We start from the raw sequence: 19,714 nt of genomic DNA, 5'->3' as shown, positions 1-19,714 counted from the left end.
ATTTTAAGTGGCACGTTCTTCCCATTAAGGAAGCCCCCAAGGCAGTACTGGCTCTGTTCCTGCAGGTCCCACAGAAACACTTCCAGGGTTAAATTCTTGTTCTGGATCCTGTTACAGGGGAAGGAGAGATGGTGTGGTTACTGCTTTATGGAACTACATCCTCCCACTGTCATCCTCAGTTTTCCCAGCACTGAAGTTGTCAGTCACACCTGCACAGCTCCACTCACAATATGCTCAAGTCCCTTAACCAGTTGCAACTGTTGAAGTTCATACCTTCTACCAGCCCCTACCTGCAGCAGGAGCTGCAGACCTGGGCTGTTATTTCCAACAATTTTCTGTATCTCTGCCCCTACCAACCTTCACTGAAGTACCCTAATCAAATTCCTAATCACATTTAAGTCTGGAGTGGGGCAGACACAAAATCAATGGCTCTGCAGGCAGGAACTCTCCTTTGAGGTAGTAGCTAATCATGCTGGAAATTCACAGCTATGAGTGAATAGCTGAAGAAATCCAGATTTCAGTGACAGAAGCACTACACAAACTAGCCACAGAACAAGTTGTAGCCAGCTGCCACTTAACACCACAAAAACCTCTCACATTTTGAGGGAAAACAGCTTGTACCCATCTACAGACAACCATGGCCTTAAAATGAAACCTTCACAATTACCTGTGGCAAAAAAAACTTCTTTGTTTACCAGTACTCAGGGGTGTTCCTACACAGCCAAAGAATGAGAAGCTAAAAGTAATCACTAACAAAAACCAGCATGGAAATCCCTTGATCACTGACTGAACCAGTGCTTCAGTGGGAGAGCAGGACAGCACTTCTTCACTGGAAGGCAGTGCTGTGCCTTGGAGTACCATCACAACTCTCTCATTTTACCTCTTTTGACAGTCCCCAGCTCCCATGACCCCAAAGAGTGACTCCAAAGTCCTTCACACACAGTTCTTCCCTGCTGTGAGGAACGAGCCTGCCAATTCTCTGTCCAGCAGGAGCAACCCGAGTTCTGCTGGTGCCAAACTCCCAGAGCCTGCCCCAAAAGCTGCGAGGACTCTCCATCCTCCCTTTCATGTTCTACCACCAAAGATACAGCTTCCTAGTTCCAGGCTACAGCAACTAATCCTTTTCTCAGACACTCTGGACAATCCAACAGTAATATTAAAAAGCTTTATATCATTTACCGAACATAAAATACCTATCAAAAATCTATTGCCTAGCGACAAAAGTAACAATTATCAATGGCAAGCACCAGAAGAGTCACAATTACCAACCCCCCAGCCCCAAGTCAGTCAGTTGGCATCTGAGGCGAGTTAGCTGCTGCCTTCGGTGTCGTTGGAGAGGCTTTCGGCCAGCTCCCCGAGGCCGGCCTTGGTCAGCGCCGTGATCAGGTTCTCGGGGGTGGCGTGAGAGCCCTCCTGATCCTGCCAGGCCACCAGCAGCTGCTTGGCTCTCATCTTCACATCCTCGCTGTCCAGCTCGATCTGCCGGATGTCAGACTCCTTCATCTCCAAGTAGGGGGCCAAGGCCTTCCACTGCTCCCCCAGCCTGTTGGCAAAGGACTCGATCTGCTCGCCCGTCATGGCTTTGTCCCGTTGCACCTCTGGACCTGGGGAAAACAGAGAAGGAATCAGTGAGACACGGGGAACACCTCCAGACACTGCAAATGAATCCTCCCTATTTTAAATCCTCTGTTTATTTACTGACAGACTGACTTACACCTACTCTAGCTCCAAGAGCAGATTTTTACAGGTGTTTACCTGGGTTTCAAGAGCTATGTCCCTTAATGCCCATAAATAACATAAAAAGCAAGATTATCTGTATCTCCTTTAATATTGAGAGAAGTGCCTAAGTCTTAAATACATCAGAACTGCCTCCTCCAAATGAAAACAAGGATTTTGACAGACTTCAACACAAGTCAATTATAACATTAAAATACAGAGTGATCTTTAACATTTAGCTGTGTTTTGGAATTTTTTAGCCACCTTACTCAAAGTCAACCCAGGTAAAAAAATCCAAACAAACAAACTCAGTATTCATTCATTTTTTTCTCATGTTCCTATTGGCAACACGACAGGCCTATGACAGTAAATTTCATGTGTAGTCAGTACTTCAAGGAATTTTCTATCATTCTGGCATTGACATAAAAACCATGGAACACTAGGCTCTGCTGGGAAGCCAAGTGCTACGAGATTACAGATGGGTTTGCACATTCATAGCTTATCACAGTCTACAGTCTGTGGCTTACCATCCCTGTTTATTTCACAATTTTAAAGAAAAAAACACCAAAAATTGAAATACATAGAGAAATTAATCATACTCCTACTTTTAAATAAAATTTATTTTATTAAAAAATAATCTCTTATTAAGAATTAGTCCCTTCTTGTGCCACCTGAAGAGAGGTGGCACAGAGTAGAAATTCAAGTCTCTCCAGCGCTTATCAGTCACAGTCATTTATCTGAACTAAAGTCACACAGAGGAAAAGGACAAAAGATGCAGAACAACAAAACAATAAAAGCCCTCAGATCATTTCTCTTATGTCTAAGCACAGCAGACCATGGCTCTGCCATCATTGCTTTAAGACAAGATTTAAAGAAAGATGTAAATCCCACACAGTGACACCACAAAGGCTGTGTGCATTAGCATTAAGCTAAAGAGGAAAGAAGTTCTCTACTATTGCAAAGGAGACTGTAGAGAAGGTCAAGTGCTGGATGGAAAAGGGCAACATGAGAGAGATTCACAGAAGCCCACAGGTGTCTTTCCACTGACAGAAAACAGCTTGCAACAAAGCTGCCAGAGGTACCCAGTGTTTGGCTTCCATGCCCTGTGCATCCCATCTGCCTGTGCTGGATCCAGGAGCTGGGATACAGGGTTATAACCCACAAGGGTGCTGTGAGATGAAGGCACGAATGAGGATGAAAGATGGCAGATTCACAGACAAAGGAGATAGGGAAGGACACCTAGGAGCAGGACATGCCAGGATTAAAGGCAAGAGACAGATTGTGGAGAACAATGAGTGAGATGATGTTTGTCAGGAAGGTTGCTCTTCTTCCAGAGAAACTTTTGCCTCTAAGGTATTTTAAATGAAGAAGTAAAGATCTCAGAGCTGGAATATACCCATTTTTGAAAGTTCCACAGTTACTACCCCAGGAGGGCTAGGGGAAAGTGCTTACCCCAGTGATTAAAGGGCAGAGAGAACAGGAAAGTGGGAGAGGAGCACTCACACAGGCTTTTACACAGCTGACATTTCAGCCCTGAACACCCAGTGACACTGTCAACACAGACTACATAGCAGAAAAGGTGAAAGAGGCTCCTAGTGAAAGTGCTAATCCAACAGGTTGGAAGCTTTCAGCATTGCAGGCCAGGACACTGGGAGGCTGCTCCTGTGTCCCAAAAAGGCTGTGCTTGTTGGTGCTAATGCACTGGGGTAAGCAGGACTGATGGCCCTCAGTGGAAACTATGTTAAAACACAGATTCTGCAACACATATCAAGAGAAAAACTGGAAAGACTAAGAATATGCAAGTCTTACTTTCATTGTTTTCCTTTAATAAAGCATCATTATCTTCCTCATCTTCATCTTCACCTGTTTTTATTTCTTCAGAAGGAGGCTACAATGAAAGAACTAAACATCACTGGATGCATTTTGTTTTCAAAGAGAAATTCTACAGCTCTGTGCTTGTCTCTGGAATGTGTGTTAGAATGGAAAGTCTGACACAATCCCACATGAGAATCAAAAATCCCCCAGAGTTTCCTAAACACCAGTAACACCAGTAAGTTCTAATAAAATATATTACTAACTAAAAAAAAAACTCATCAAAGCATCCACTGATTAAATAGGATTTTTCCTTTTCATAGTAACAACAACTAAGCATTCCATAAGCAAGCTTTATCACTTGCTTAAAAAAAAAAAAACCCCAGCCAACCAAATTTAAGATCACTACTGATGAACATTTTTTAAAAAAATCATGATTATTGTTATTCATTAATTTTATTCCACACTTGGGAATTCCTCAAAGTTTATGTACTTTCAGACTTCTGGAAGGTGGCAATCAAATACACAAACAACAAACTTTTCACTCCCTCATTCAGGTACTGATCAGCCAAAAGGTTTCATCTTTTTCTATATTTCAGCCACGGGCCTTAGGTACACAAGTTGTTTCTTGCCATTGCTTTTGGCACATGACAGTAGTACCAGGAATACTGCATGCAGCCATACCTTAATACATTCAACAAATTACAATCCCCACATTTTTTTTAAACTTGCTCTTAGCTTACAGTTAACTCTGATGGCTGGACAAACAAAACAGCCATATATTAAACTCCAACCTTGAGACCTCACATTACAGAGAAGGAAAGTCTCAGTAGAGAAGCAAGGGTTTGTATCTGCAAGACATTGCTGGGTTTTGTGCCAATTCAGAGGTGTAGAAAGCACCCCTTCCCCACTGGCAGCCTCTCTTATCACTGTGTATAAAGCCATCTGAAAGGCCCCACCTGGACTCAAATTTGTACTGTTGACCAAGCAAAGGGTTAATGCCTTAATTTTACAGCTCCACAAGGTTTATTATTGTTTTGCATATTTTAGAAGTCAGGGAGCTGATAGAAGACCTCTGGCAAACCTTGCTGTAAAGTTCTGGTAAGCACAGCACCATCAGCTGCACACACTGCCTCTTTTCCTGCCATCCCAGTATATTCATGAGCCATGATTCTGGCTTATAAAATTCTGGCTTCCATAAAATTGGTCTGCACTGCAACATGGAACCCAAGCAGCTGGGTTAAGATATATATGTGTATATATTCACACACACACACACATATATATATATATATATATATATATATATATATATATATATATATATATATATATATATATATATACACACTCCCACCTACCAACAGGATTGCCACAGCTGGTTTTTTTCAGAGTACAAGGCAGAGTTCAACAGTTACTAGGTTAATCAGTGTTACTCAGTTTATTGTTAGGGGATGTTCAGAGATTAGACTAATTTTATTTGTAATTTTTATTTCAGTGTACAAACTTTTTTCCTGGCTTTTTTTTTTCTCCCTCTCTGTACCAAATGGACTGCAGAGGGACAACCAGAAAGTGAATGAATTCAGCATTTATTATTATAGGATAATATTACTTACAGGCAGCTCCTTGGCTAATTTGATTACCATGTTTTCTAGATATTCAGGTAAACTCTTGAACTGTTGGTTTGTTGGCTGGAAGAAGTGGGGACTTCTGCGTGCCAGAAGTCTCAGTGCTCTCCAGCCATAGTTAGAATTGTTCACAGCCCTACAATAAAACACAAGTTTGATTATTAAAGTCTGGCATCTATAAAAACACAGAGAAAGATTTGAGACATTTAGTAATATAATTCTGTCCAAATTTAATCAATTTTTGTACATTTCTGGAGTCCTACACAGATACTAGTAATGCTGAGAACAGTCTGTTTTCTTTAACAGTCCAAACATGAAACAGACTAAAATCAAGTGAAACACAGCAGAGATGGACATACTTATATTTATTTTCAACCATGTTTTCAGGGTCTGCTTGTTCAATAGCTTCCTCAAAAAATTCCTCCAGTGTTGGCATATATTCCCTAAAAAAAAAATCAAATAAAGAGCTTAAATATGCTTCACAAACTTCTCTAAAATGGACAGTCTTTGTTTCTTTTGACACATCTCAAGCTCATCCACTGAGGAGAAAAATACAAATCCCAAACCAACCCACTCAAATTTAACAATTTTAAACAAGCAAAGAAAGTGCTTGATACATATTGCTATAAAATTATTAACTGCAAAACCACTAGAGTGTGCCAGCAGTTGCTAGCACTGCCTATTATACACATTTAAACCTCCTGCCATACAAAGAGGTGATGTCAACATCTGTCAGCAGCATTTGCACAGCTCACAAGCGCTCAGAAGTCTAAAATGGTTGCTAGTTTTGTGCCATTTGACAGCAGCAAAACATGGCTGTCCCTGCCACCCCCCACCTCAGCTCCATCTGCTCTCAGAACTGCTTGGGGTGGGTTCTGACAGGTACTCAAAGCAGCACAAAAGGAACCCTGACCTAAAAAAAGAACAGAAATGAAATTTCACACCATCAGGATGGTTTGCTGCTGAGAAGACTCTACCCAAGAAACACAGATTGTGTGAGAGCTGTAGGTTACTGAGAGCCAAGACTCTCAGTGGAGCAAAGCAAGCTCATAATGATCTGTATTTCTCCTACCCAATGCTGACAGGAGACACACCTGCTTCTGTAAGGGAGTCTAGCAAAGGGCTGGAGCAGGGGGTGAAGCACACTGGTCTATACATTCATCTCAAATTTGTTTTGAAAAAGGCATTTTGCTCAGGGCAGCAGTGCCCCATGCATCATCACTGATTACTGGAAAAAGCCAGCACCTTGAAAACCCATCTGAGTCCTGCCACATTATCCCCAAAACAACCATCTAAAAAGGGGACAGCTAAGGAAGTATTACCCCATTTGAATGGAGATGTGAAGAACCAAAGCAAAAAGCTTTTACTTGACCACATACAGTCACAAAGCCCATGACAAAAACTTGCAACTGAATCTTGACACCATGGGATCAGTTTCCTGTTTACCATGGCATGCATTTTCTTTGTTTATGTACATTTGTTAAGGGCTTTATTTATTTATTTTTATTTAAAGGCATTGCAGCACAATACAATCACACACATGGAACCAAAAGCTTTGGTTCCAAACACAACTCCACCTTCATCCCTTGGCCTAGTAAAGGCAAGCATCCTGTCAAAGGCCTTCCTGTATATCCCAGCCTCACAAGAAAGGAGGGCACTTCCTCTGCAAAGCTCTGAAACTCTAGAAAAGCAATCCCTCCACCCAGGAAATCTGCACAGCTAGCACCTCTCCCCACAGAACCAGACTTTACAGCCACTACTAGCAGAGTTCTCTTCGGGAACTGTCCCATTCCTTCTCCAAATTTTCTTACTCTGCATCATGTCTGCACAGTAAAAGAGATTTTGGCACCTGTAACAAAGAAAGTTGTGTAGCAGAGTATATTTTAAGCATTTCCTACAATTGTGCAAGCAGAAGGGACAACTAATAATTTTTCTGTATCTGCCCCACGAACAGACATGGTATGTGCTGGAACAATGCCTGGTAGCCAATTTCCTCTTATCTAGCATTGTTTAAAGCACAGGCCTGCTCGAAAATCATAGCCAAGCAGCATGCTAACTTCATCAGAGACAGACTTGGCAATCTTCCTTCATTATATAAGGTAATTAATTATACAATCATGTTCTACAAAAGGAAAGTTTTCATCTGGTTTTCAGCTTAGATTTTACTTTAGTAAGCAATGAAAATTACTGGCAGCATAAACACTCGAAGAAGTGAGGAAAACTGTAAAGAGGTTTCAGGGCAAAAATTCATACAACCACCTTCTCTAAAGGTGTGAAATGCACACTTCCTGAGATCATCTTGTACATCTTCCTTATGCCAACTTTGTAACTCTCTAATTAGAGTGCTAATTAGTTAGCTTTAAACAATGACACACCCATTTTTTACCTACCTACTCTCAGATTTACAGGCTTCCATGTTATCAGGACATAAATTCCAAAGGCGGGTCAGCTCCTCACTGAAAAGAAAAGCATAAACACACATTGTTTATGTTCATCATCCTACCATGCCACACTCATGGACTGTCTTAAAGGGATCTGTAAAAGATGGTTATAAGAAAGGCTACTGCAAGTTTTAAAAGAGTGATATATCCTTTGGCAGCTCCAAAATAAGGATGTTTGAAAATTGATGTATAGAAAAAACAGTGGGAGGAAAAAACCCCAAACATAAAATCCCCCAAACCAATTAACCAAGCCAAACCCAGAAATTTTGTAAAGGAAAGAGAAACCAACATACTTCCCCATAAGGATTTTTTTGTTTGATCCTTTTCCTAAGAAGTCCTCTGGAGCTGGCCTCTTCCGCACAGGCCTCATTGGCTTAGAATCAGGAGGTCTAAAGAAAAAAAAAAAAAGCTCTTTAGTGTCAAACCAGTAATATCTCAAGAACAAAAGAAGCTGTTTCACCTTCACCTTTCACCTGAGATGAGAACTGAGGGACAGCGAGTCTAAGGGTGGAAGGAGGCAGTGGGGAAAAGGAGAGAGGAGGCAAAGTAGAGATAAAGGATTCTGCCAGACACCAAAATTAGTTCACTCAAAAATATAAAGATCTACCAGAGTCCCAAAAACAGAAGGAAGCAAATCACAATTGTGCCAGCAGGACATGATCTACCCTGCTGCTGGGATCATGGTTGCAAGGTCTCTTTCCCCAGCTGCACCTGATTTCATGGGATTAGAGATTGGAGATCCCAGAGGACTGAGGTTAGGGCAAAACCTACCCAAGCTGAAACTCTGGATGAGATCTAAAGGAGACAGAATATTTATAAAAGTCAAATTTCATAATTTTACTTCCTCACAATCCCCCTGCAACAGTAATTTCTCTCTTCTAACAGCCCCCCTCCCTTTTATTTACAAACAGCTTAAGTCATGAAGAGGTGGCTGCACATCATCTCTCCAATAAAAGGGAATCTCCAAAGATATAATGACCCACATGTTCCTTACCACAAAGAGGCCATTCTGTGTGTACAATGAAGTAGGGTGGAAGACAAATGTTTGGTCATCCCCTCAAGACAGTCAAGTAGACACATGGAGTCAAAGTTCAAGTTTTGCCACTAGTTAGTAACACAGGAAACTTTCAGTGGTGAAAGCCATCTAATTGTCATTCCCTTTAAGGTAAGTGATCACCATCAAGTGGCAAACAAATAAATTGTGTAAGAGAACTGTTACACAAACTCCAGGTATGCTGCCCTGCCCAAAGCCATAATGCCAAAGGCTTCATTAGAGGCAGTCCAAAGGGATAAATGGAAAAGTCAGGCACTAACCACTTCAACCTAGGGTCTGCTGAAAGCAGGAGGCAGCAAAACCTGCTCCAGTCTCCTGGACCAGTACCAGTACCACAAAATATTGCCCTGAGACAATGAAGAATGCTCTCCTGAGATCAGACACACCCATAAACACCTCTTCCCTGACATACTGCAAGCCTTATGACTTTTGGCAGAAATCTAAGAGCCTGCACTCACTGAAGGGACAGGCAACTGTACAGATATCCAAGTTGTGTGAGTGGTCAATATACACCATGGGTAGCAGACTCTGAAGTGGAACCACCATTTCAAACAAGCAGCAGAAAGCTTCTGTTCCATAACACAGTTACCTTTCTTTCACAAAGCTTGGGCAGCCCTCATTTTTCCATGAGTTCCAGTTTTCTTCAGTATTTAATATATGCTGCAGAAAGACAGAAAGTATTGCACATTATTAGGGTCATAAGCACGTTCAGAGTTGACCCCAAAGTTTTAAATTGAGCTATTAAAATTAAGGGGAAAACTTTGTTCTAGGTTGTGTGTTTCAGTCACTATCTTGAAGATCATCAGTATAATCTTAGGCAACTGGATTGATATGCAAAAATAGTGTAACTCCTCTCTTCAAAAACTTGTGGGAAAAGCTTTATCTCCCCTGGTCTAGTCAAGAAAATAGATGTGGTAACAGTAAAGGAAAAAAGGATAGCAAAAAGACAATTTCTTGGGTTTTGATTAATTTCACTTGTATTTCATTTCCATGTCTTTGGGCACAGGACTCCTATCTGCAAAAACTTTGGAATATTTTTTGCTTTCCAATGTGCATGTGTACACATGCACATACAGGCATATCTCCATTTCTCCCCTGAAGAAGGAAGAAAGACATTAATGAAAACACGGGATAAAATATGACTACAAAATAATAAGACACTATAGGACGAATTTTTACTAGGATGAGGTAAAAGTTCTCAGATATAATAGGTGTGTTCTAAAAGCTAGTATAAGCTGAAACTGCTTTTTTATGTGCTATAGACTTTGTTCAGGCAGGCATCAAAATACTCACCTCTACCATTTTTGAGAATCTTTCCCCATCTGGAGGATTTTCTGAAAGAAGCTATGAATGAGAGAAAAGAAGGTGAACTTTTTGTATTGTATCTGTTGCAGAACATGTAGGAAAAGAACTCCAGAGAAAATGGTGGCTACTGCTTTAAAGGTGGTTGATACAATATTACATGCTCAATATTCTTCCATGTAATTTTTATGAGAGTAGATACTGTACCAACCTGGTAGACTGCTTTTGTAGTATCTTCAATCCAAAGAGACTGTTCATCTGTTAGAACATAGTTTGAACTGGAATTGAAAAAAAAACAACACATCAGAAAGTGTGCTGAGGACATATAATTTATACTACATACCTTGTGAGGGGTGTTAAGAGGAGATCTGAGGAATGTGCTTTGAATGTGATCTGCTATGGTCCCAGGGCATTTACTAGTTTGTGGAATTAATTAGATGTGCTTGGGGACTACACTTTCAAGGTGTAGAATTCACCCAATAGGAAGCCCATTTGAGTGATTCAAGATCAAACCTCGATACTGGACCCAAAATACAGCAAATGGGCACAATGAAAAGATTTACCTCAAAAACACTCACCAAGTGTTATACCACCATTTGTATCTCATGCCATCCTTGACCACCAATAAGTGACCATTTATAATGAACATTTTCATGCAATGACATTGAATGACTGCCACCTCAAAAGGACTGAACTGGAATTCAGAAGACCTGAATTCCATTCCTTCTCAGCCACTAGACTGCCTTTATAAATGATCTATAGAATTAGGATAATGATCCTAGATTACAAAGTTCTTTGAGAGCTGTTTACAAAAAACAATATATAGCAGGTGGGAGACACCTGCCTTGTTAAGGATATTAATTATTACGTGCAAATATGGCCCAGGGCACAGGAAATGAGATGGGTTTTTCTTCAGAATAATGTTAAGAGACTAGGAACAGATGGAGTTTGGTTCTATCCCATGAATTTATAAAAGCAATAATCACCATTGCTATTTCTTGCCATTTTAGACAGAGTTCTGCAGTACACTAAGAAAAAACAAATCAGCAACCAATGCCACTTTGCAAAGCCAGTATAGATTCAAAATGATGCCACACACAAGTACCTTGCACTGGTCTTAACAACTGGGTGCTGCCAAGGAGAGTCTCCTTCCCTCTCATGGCTGGCACTCACTGTAAGCAAGTTTTAATGGCCTCTACTTCTCTGAGACCCCACAACTCACCAACTTGGCAGAAAACTTACTCTGCAAAGATGAGCAGATTGCATTTCTGTCTGTATAGTAAATGGCACAATTTTAAGCAAGTCCAACCAACATGAGAGCACAGGAGGGCAAAGAATCAGGCAGAGGAACAGAGAAATTAATTGAGACCTCTGCTTTCCAGCTGTAAAATAACTTCAGCCATACCCTGTATTTACCAATCCAAGGCTCCAAGTTCCACAAACTCAGAATAAGTAGGCAAACTATTTTAAAATATTTTGGTTTATCTCCAAGTTCCTAGTTCCCCATCCCCAAAACACAAAGTATTTTCACATTACCTTTTAAATTTGACTTGTCCCTTTAGATACTGAAATAGTATTAGGTACTGCAACAAGATGTGACGACGGAAGTTACTGTCACTCAGCTGTAAATCCATTAGCTAAACAACAATAAAAAAGCAAAAGATCTTTAAATATTTACTCTCTTTTAATTTATCTTTGTAAAGGCAACATTAGAAATGAAATCCAATAAACAAATGGCAGCGTTATTGAAGACTCTTATTCCAGAAATAGAAGCCTCTGAGTCATTAATTAACAGAGACAACCCACAAAGAATAGAATACAAAAAGGAATAGAATACATCTATCTAAATAAAATGGCCAAACATTGTAATGGGATATCCAGAGAAACTGTGGAGTCTCAACTGGACATAGTGCTGATCAACTGCTCCAGCTGAGAGCTTTGAGCAGGGAAGCTGAACCAGACATAGGTTCCTTCCAACCTCAACGAGCCTGAAATTCTGGAAGGGAAGCCACGTACCTTTTCACTAGTTAGGAACTTTGCAAAATACACATGTTCTCCTCCTGTTTTTAGTTCTTCCAACTTTTTTCGGGAAGCCTGAGTGTCATCCAATTTGTAACTTTTGAAAACAGCCAAAACTTCTTCTGAGTACTATAAAAGAGAGGTTTTTTTATTTACCACATGAAAACAATACTGAACCTTTGCAGACCTAAAGCCAAGCAAGTAAAATACTTGGTAGATCGGCTATCAGCCCATTGAAACAATTGTTAGAAATGTGAACAAATGTGAAACATTTGTTACTGATGTGCAGGACTGCTCTGAACACCACAAATGAAGTGAAAATGTTATCATGTCAGAACATTTAATCATACAGAATATTTAAAGTATGCTAAGAAAAAAAACATTTTAGGTTCTGAACAATGCGTTGTTGTTTAGACATCATGAAGAAGAAAGGTTCACATGATCACAGTAAAAAATTTCATCTGAAAGACCTAAGTCTTTGATCAGTTTCTGAACTGCACCTGTGGTGGTTTTCTGTGGGTTTGTTTTTTTTTTTTTTTTTGGCCCCATGAGTAGATATCATAAATTAGATTTATACTAGGATGTCTGAGCAGATGTCACCTCTTATTACCAGAACACAGAGAATGAAGATTAAAAAATAACTAAGCTTCTTTAAATTAAATAAATACTGGGTGACAAATTTTGAAGAAACTGTACCTTGGCAATAAATCCTCATCAATATTCATACTAAGCAAAACTGAAACAGCTGGCTGAAGGGGACATTCAAGTCATTGCTTCTACAAAGAGATTTGCTTTGTTAGAAACCAGTAATCTTTAGGATGCCACTGGCATCAGTATAACTACTCAAAAATAACAGTAAGGACTAGATAGAGCTATTTATCTTCTCTGGGTAAAAAAACCCACCCAAACGCACAACTTCTGCTTGTTGCAGCTGATAAACCACAAAAAAAAAAGTACTTCTGGCACTGTTGCAACATGTGAAGTACTTCTGGTATTGACATACAGTAGGAAACTTATTGTACATTTTAACACAATATATTAGTTTACTGAAAAAGGCTCACTTAAGAAAACGTCAAAATGCATTTCCTAATGCACTATCATTTTCCAGCAGCCTGAGCCTTTGAACTGTTCCATGCTTATGCAGTCACTGCTACTCATGTAAACAATGACCTTTACTTAGGCTGAATGGTTGAAAGCATGAACTCAGATTACCTTAAGAAATGTTTTCCATGACACCTTCTCATAACACTGCACAGGATTTCTAAAATAATCTTGAAGTGACCAGAATTTTCTATACAGGTTATAATCTATTGGAATGGAACTGTGGAAGAAATAATGAAAAAAAAAAAAAAAAAACCACATTGAAAAGCAATATACTATATTCAAGTTCACTCAGGAATGTACAACCCCAGAAAACATTATTCACTTTGGAAGTAAATTAGTGAGTCAGTAGTGAACCGTCACAGAGGAATCTGTAACTCAAAATTTGTCCTTGTAAGAGCTTTCCATTCAGTCTGTTGTTACTTTCTCACCATAGAAGTAAAAAAGTACACAAAAGGGATCTTAGGAGTTTTTTTACTATCTGTGGCATGAAGGGGAACACAGCTTTTTCTCCTTAAGCATATACTCAAAATCCCTGAATACATCTTATCACGAGTTTTGTGAAGGGAATTTGTAAAACTGTCAAAACCAGAGTGGTTCTCAGCCAGGGTATACAACTTTTTCAAATCTGTACATTTCTGTTTCCCAGACAACTTAAACAATTAAGACATTGGCAGGAGCCTTCACTGATTAGATAGATCTAATCTTCAGAGGGCAGAAGATGAGGAGAATTTGGATCTCAACATTTAAAGATATTTCCCAAACAGCATTTTTCCTTTCACTTTATAATGCTTTGCTTCAGCTTTTAAATTTCTGTCAGCTCACCAACTCGTTGGTGCTTCATCATCTCCCATTTCACCTTCTTCCACATCCATTCCTTCTTCCCTCTCCTCAGTGTGCTAAATAGGAAAAAAATATTTAAAATTTATATAAATGCCACTACAGTTTGCACAGAGCTCTCACAGTGTTGTTTACTGTAAACATTCAATTATATATTAGATCAGAAAGCTTAAGCTGGTAACTCAAATCTCTGAAGTATTATTACTGTAATATGTGTAAAAAATTTCTGTCTTAATGCAATGGTAGCCTCATTTCTCCTGAAAAAAGCTGAAGAGACAGCTCTGTCCTCTGCATACTGTGGGGAAAACTTTGCACAGTAAGTGACAGTACTCATTCCTCACAATCAAACCTGTCTTTTTCTCCCTCAGAGTGCACAGTTTAAGATTCCAGGTAACCTAACAGACACCTGGGAATGCCTATTCCCAAAACAACAGCTTGGTCTGGCAGAGGGACAACCAAATTATGAACCTACAGTCCCAAACACTTTTTGTGCAAACAATCTTACACGTTAACTGCAGAATCAGTGAAAAATTACATTGGAATTTTCACCTTCTGTCCCAGAGTGCTCTCATGTTCATTGGTATTGAAAACAGTGACATTTTCCAGGTTGAACTGACTCTGTAGGTTAAGTCCTGTGAAAAACAAAGAGAAAGTCTTAAAAGCTGTGAAGTTCCCAAGTCTGTTTATGAAATACCGATACTCAATTCTCAGAGCAAAAACTTACATCAGGAACCAAAGCAAATAAAAGTCACAACATCAAGGAAAGGCACAAGAACTAGGATGCAAATGCAAAGTGATTTGGTCCAACTGGATTTGGTCTGCAACCATCACAGACTTTAAAGGTTCAGCTTATTTAGTCTCAATGTTAAGTGTGATGAAATGCAAAAAATCTCACCTGACTTTTCTGAAAGTGGAAATAACCTAGCCAAGAACAGCTGAATTCTTCCACAAAAGACTGTGTTTTGTGACTTAGATAATCTTCTTAGGAGATCTAAATATTGTAAAAAGTAAATAAGATTAGTATTTATCCCTCTTTTAATTTCTCATGCAACAGAATTCAAGACTTGCTAATCACATGATCTACAGAGCTAAGGAAGCTCATAATTGTAAATTCAAATGCCAGTGACTCCCTCTGACCAGACATACTTGTTCCAAATGCATTCTGCCAATTCTCCTAACACCTTCAACACCAATAAAAAATAAATTTGAATGAATCCTACTCAAATATAGCCTTGGATACAGGCGCTGTCATTGCTGAGGAATGACATTCTTCTAAAACTATCTCCACTGATGAAGAGCTCCCTGAGGCCTGAATGACTTTTACATTAATAACCAAGAATGTGTATCTGTTCAGAGTGATGCACCTTTTAACTTTATAACTTACTGAACACATCTGAATTTAAATCAAGTTATTAAACTAATTTTCATTTCCTGAGATAGGAAGTTCTTTAATGCTGCTCTCCCCTGCCTGAAAAACTACTACTCACCATTGCACATGCGCAGCAAGTAATTCTTCCCTGCAGAGTAAAATGTGATCTGAAACAGAGTAAAGGTATTTAGGACATTAGAAGATCATAAAACCTTCCTGAGCAGATTAATCCAATCACAAGATATGAGTAAGTATGAGTCACTCCTACAGATAACTCTAAATTTGAGTCTTCCCTTACATAACAGGCAGGTTTCACAAAAAGGCAAGTCCCACAAATTCCAAGAAAGCATGAAATACATTTACATCCAGCCTTCATAAAGAAAAAACCACGTGTGACAATGAACTGTAAGAACACCATCCTTTTTTTTTTTCTTGGAATGCACTAATTTTTACACTCATTTCCTTTATTACTCCATGTATGATTTGTACAAATAAGCAAAGAGCACACAAAAAAGATTTAGAGTGTTCACAATACTGGTGATCTGGAAGAAGAAACTGGGAGATACCTGAATCGACAATAAACAACAGTTTGTGAATATGTCAGGGGCCATAATGTAATCTGAAACAAAGCAGCCTGAATGACTATGGGAGGAGGTTCTAGTTAGAAAATCCAGATAAGGAAAACACTGAGACAGTAGAATGCTTTTCAGGTGCTATCTCTGGAGTTCCTGACACTAATGTGTCAGCCACAAGGACAGTAAAATTCTGTTCATCACAATGGTTCTTGTAGACAAAAGCTTTGGCCAAACTATGGAAGATTTGCAGAAATACCTACCGATTTCCATGTAGCAACATTTTTCTCCACAAAAGTGAAAATTTTGTCACACTGATCCAAAGGGAGGCAATCCAGAACATCCCCCAAAAGCACAAAAGGAGTTGACGCAGTGCAGATACCTATAAGGAAAACAGGGAATTTTTTTACTCAACAAATTTGAACTGAAATACAAAACAAAGAGATGCATTACACTTGAGGGACATTTTATTAAAAAAAGTAGAAGAAAGAAGTTCTTCTGGGTTCCTACAAATCCTAACAGAAAACTTGGGCTAAAATGTGAACTTTCACTAAAGTTATTTCTACACATACTCAAACGAGATTTGTAAAAGCTTTGCACTAACATAAAACAAATATTAAAACAATCACTGTTATAACGACCTCAAAATCTGAAACAATGTCACATCTTTCTGCAGACTGCAAGTGAACTTTTTCAGGCTTCTATATCCACAGTTAGTCCCACTACACACATCCATGAAGGCTGAGAGCCTTTTCAAGCACCACTAAAACAGTCCTCCAAGTCCATCCACCCATGCTCTGCAGGCAATGCCTGCATTCCTCACAGCACAGCTCTTGTTATTCCTACAGCTCATAAAACATACATGTAATTCACCTGTACTTACTGAAACAAACAATTCTTGATGAATAATGTGAACAAATAAACAAAAGGAAGAGAGCAAAAGCCACTTCAGAGAACAGCACACTGATTTCTGACACAATCTGTTATTGAAACAGATCCAGGTATCTAAAACCCAGCCATATCCTGACAGGAGATGAGCACAGATACACAGGAGATGTTATTTCTGCCTCTGCCGAGTCATTTTACCTCTCTGCCTCACTGGTCTCATCTCTGAAATTATGATGGGAAACTTCTATCATTTTAGAGTGCTGGACAAAGAAACTGCTAATCATGCTGCAACCAAATCCATCCATCTTTCTTTCTTAACAAAAAAAAAAAAAAAAAAAAAAGAAAAAGATTCCAACACAAATGTCACATATATAACCAAATTTAATTATATTATACTTAATTTCTCTTCTGAAACTAAACACTAGCATAAGAACCATATATCACCAAAGATAACCACAGTAGATGATTTACAGAAATCAAGATTTTAAAATTCCCCTAAATGGTCCCTAAAACTGCCAATAAATTTGAAAGAGAGATGCTCTTTCAATGCTCACCTTCTGTGACTCCATTAATAGCAAGAGAAATAATTGCCAGGAGATTCTCACATGGAGCTTTGTTTATCTAAAGAAAGAAAACACTGTTGAAATTCTCCAGTCTGACCACAATGTATCTAACAAAACTAAAATTCTTGTTTCCAAGTAGGTATATTTAAAACAAATACTGACATTCAACTTCCCAAAACAATCTATGAAATCTGACCTATCAGTTAACTGTAGTAAGTTTTTTATTGAGAATTAAACCATTCCTGGCTGCTTCCAGCCACTAGAGACCCAAATGCACAGTCATTTGCCTCTGAAAATTAATATCCCACATCCAGACTTCATTCAAATATTATTTGATCATACACTATTTGACTCCTTTCATCAGTCTTTTCAGCTGATAGGGCAGCTTTGTTACATAAGTAACAAATCACAAAATAGTTTTGATCTGGGGAGGCCAAAATATCTCATTGCTCAAACTCTCCTGCCAGGGGCAGAGACACCTTTCACTAACCCAGGTTGCTGAAAGCCCCATCCAACCTGACCTTGATCACTTCCAGGGATGGGGCATCCACAACATCTTGGGACAACTTGTTCCAGTGCCTCACCACCCTCACAGTGAAGAATTTCTTTCTGACATCTACTCCAATCCTCCCCTTTCCACCCACTTTTAAAGTACAATTATTGAACAATGCATGTTTATGAATTAGAATTTTAAGATGCAGCAGACTTTCATAAACATTACAAAGAACTGCTAGAAAAGGCTCAGACAACAGCTCTCACTACAGTGTGATATCTCTCAAATACAAGATTCTACCTACCTCCTTGAATCATCTGTCTTTAATCTCAATTACCTCACCATTACATAGCTCCTGTTTTTAATGAAGTGTTTTCTTACACTAAAGTACATTGCTGTTACATTAATATACTAGCCTGCTAATAGAAACGTGAGGTTCAACAAGAGATAAGCTTCAGCAGTTTAAAATACTTACTATTTCTTCTTCTACAACAACTCTAAAAGCTTGATCCAAGGTACACTTCTTTTCATTTTCACTGCAAATGCAAACATTCCACCTTAGTTAGTAACTACCCTCAGGCACAAGATTACTAAAACTTATCTAAACAGGCAATTTAAAAAAAAAAACAAGTGACCTTCACTTACCTTCCAGGAACCTGGTTAAATGCATTCAACAACGGCTTGATGCTTTTGTTAATCAGAGCCTCTCTGGTGGATGTCTACCAAATGCAAAGAGAGAAAAGCTACAACACCAGTACAAAACTAAAAGGATCTTCCCTCCTTCCTCTGACAGTGGACAGAAATAAGAAGGAATCTTCCTGCCACACACCATGTGTTAGTTTACAGAGAGACCTTTGTAACAGGAAGGGCAAATAACAAGCACATGGGAAATTAGGCACATGAGCTGTTAGAGCATCTCACCTCAAACGTGGGCTAGCAGCCTGGTGAAAACAGCATTTCTAAAGGATACACAGAGGATCAGGCTCTTGTGACCAACACTGGACCTATCATTGTCTCAGTTGCCACACTCACAGCTTCAGGTGGTTATGATGCTTTGGGACACAGATCAGGGAACACTCTGAGTCGGAAGGGACCCACAAGGATCATCGAGCCCAACTCCTGGCCCTACAAGGACAGCCCCAAGAACGGCATCGTGGGCCTGAGAGCCTCTCCCTGTCTTCAAGGGACTTAACAGCTCCTCCCAATTTTCTACCACCTACAAAGTCGCATGGGATCCCTGCAAGTCCTACGTTTATGAAGATGTTAAAAAGCACATGACTCCTGCTAAGAAGGTGGTCTAAAAATGACTGCTTCCTGCTACAAAATCGCTCTAAGGGATCGAGTGCTTGTGCCTCGAGCACTCCTGTGCAAATCCCATCCTCTCGTCTGACAACCTGAGGGGATCCAGAGGCCGGCAACACACGGAGCCCCCCAGCTCTGGGAAAGGAAAAGCATCCCTCAGCAGAGACAGAAAGTGCAATACGCCCGGACGTTTTACTCGGGGGGCACGCTACACTTTCGTTGTCTTTCACGTTAATTTTCGCTAACCTGAAGACTGATTTCCTCCTCCCCCGCTTGGCCGAACCAGCGCACAGCCTGCCCTCACTCCCACTCTCACTCCGCCGCACCCCGGCCGCACTCAGCGCTCCATAAAGCAGCGCCCGGGCCGCTCCCGGCAGCAGCCCCGGCCGGGCCGCGGGCCCGGAGCCGCCGAGGCACAGGCCGGCCCCGCAGCTTCCAGTCCGAGCGGCAGGGATGAAGGGAAGGCTGGAAGGACGGGGGGAAGGCAGGGGGGAGGCTCACCGTAAAGCGGAGCCGCGCCTCGGGCAGGCTGAAGAGCGGCGGCGACATGATCCCGGCCGGCGGGCGGCAGGGAGGGAGGGAGGGAGGGAGAGCGGCGCTGCGGGCGCGCGCCG

The 19,714-nt window shown here is 40.2% G+C and overlaps 1 protein-coding gene across 1 annotated transcript; it reads right to left on the bottom strand.

Annotated features, from left to right (window-relative positions):
• Nucleotides 1-1,151: 1,151 nt before the first annotated feature.
• On the bottom strand, nt 1,152-19,683 carry THOC1 (THO complex subunit 1). The gene is made up of 21 exons (XM_036397236.2): nt 19,602-19,683; nt 18,444-18,517; nt 18,274-18,334; nt 17,297-17,363; nt 16,118-16,236; nt 15,401-15,449; nt 14,809-14,904; nt 14,463-14,545; nt 13,899-13,972; nt 13,185-13,293; nt 11,970-12,101; nt 11,490-11,590; nt 10,165-10,231; nt 9,945-9,995; nt 9,241-9,311; nt 7,891-7,986; nt 7,547-7,612; nt 5,516-5,599; nt 5,145-5,292; nt 3,526-3,604; nt 1,152-1,604 (listed from the first exon to the last, which is right to left on the bottom strand). Exons 1-21 carry the CDS (start codon nt 19,647-19,649, stop codon nt 1,309-1,311), a joined length of 1,971 nt encoding a protein of 656 aa, XP_036253129.1. The 5' UTR covers nt 19,650-19,683; the 3' UTR covers nt 1,152-1,308.
• Between the last annotated feature and the right edge of the window lie 31 nt (nt 19,684-19,714).

The sequence above is a fragment of the Molothrus ater genome, chromosome 1 (assembly GCF_012460135.2).
Source record: "Molothrus ater isolate BHLD 08-10-18 breed brown headed cowbird chromosome 1, BPBGC_Mater_1.1, whole genome shotgun sequence".
Lineage (NCBI taxonomy): Eukaryota > Metazoa > Chordata > Aves > Passeriformes > Icteridae > Molothrus > Molothrus ater.
The sequence above is the reverse complement of the archived record's forward strand: the minus strand, read 5'-3'. Positions and strand labels throughout refer to the sequence as shown.

Excerpts from the sequence above, each read along its gene's own strand:
- THOC1 (XM_036397236.2), bottom strand. The coding sequence starts at position 19,649 with ATGTCGCCGCCGCTCTTCAGCCTGCCCGAGGCGCGGCTCCGCTTTACG. Across the intron at positions 18,518-19,601 it reads AGGCGCGGCTCCGCTTTACG|ACATCCACCAGAGAGGCTCT; the intron begins GTGAGCCTCCCC and ends TGCATTTGGTAG. Across the intron at positions 5,293-5,515 it reads ATGGTTGAAAATAAATATAA|GGCTGTGAACAATTCTAACT; the intron begins GTATGTCCATCT and ends GTTTTATTGTAG.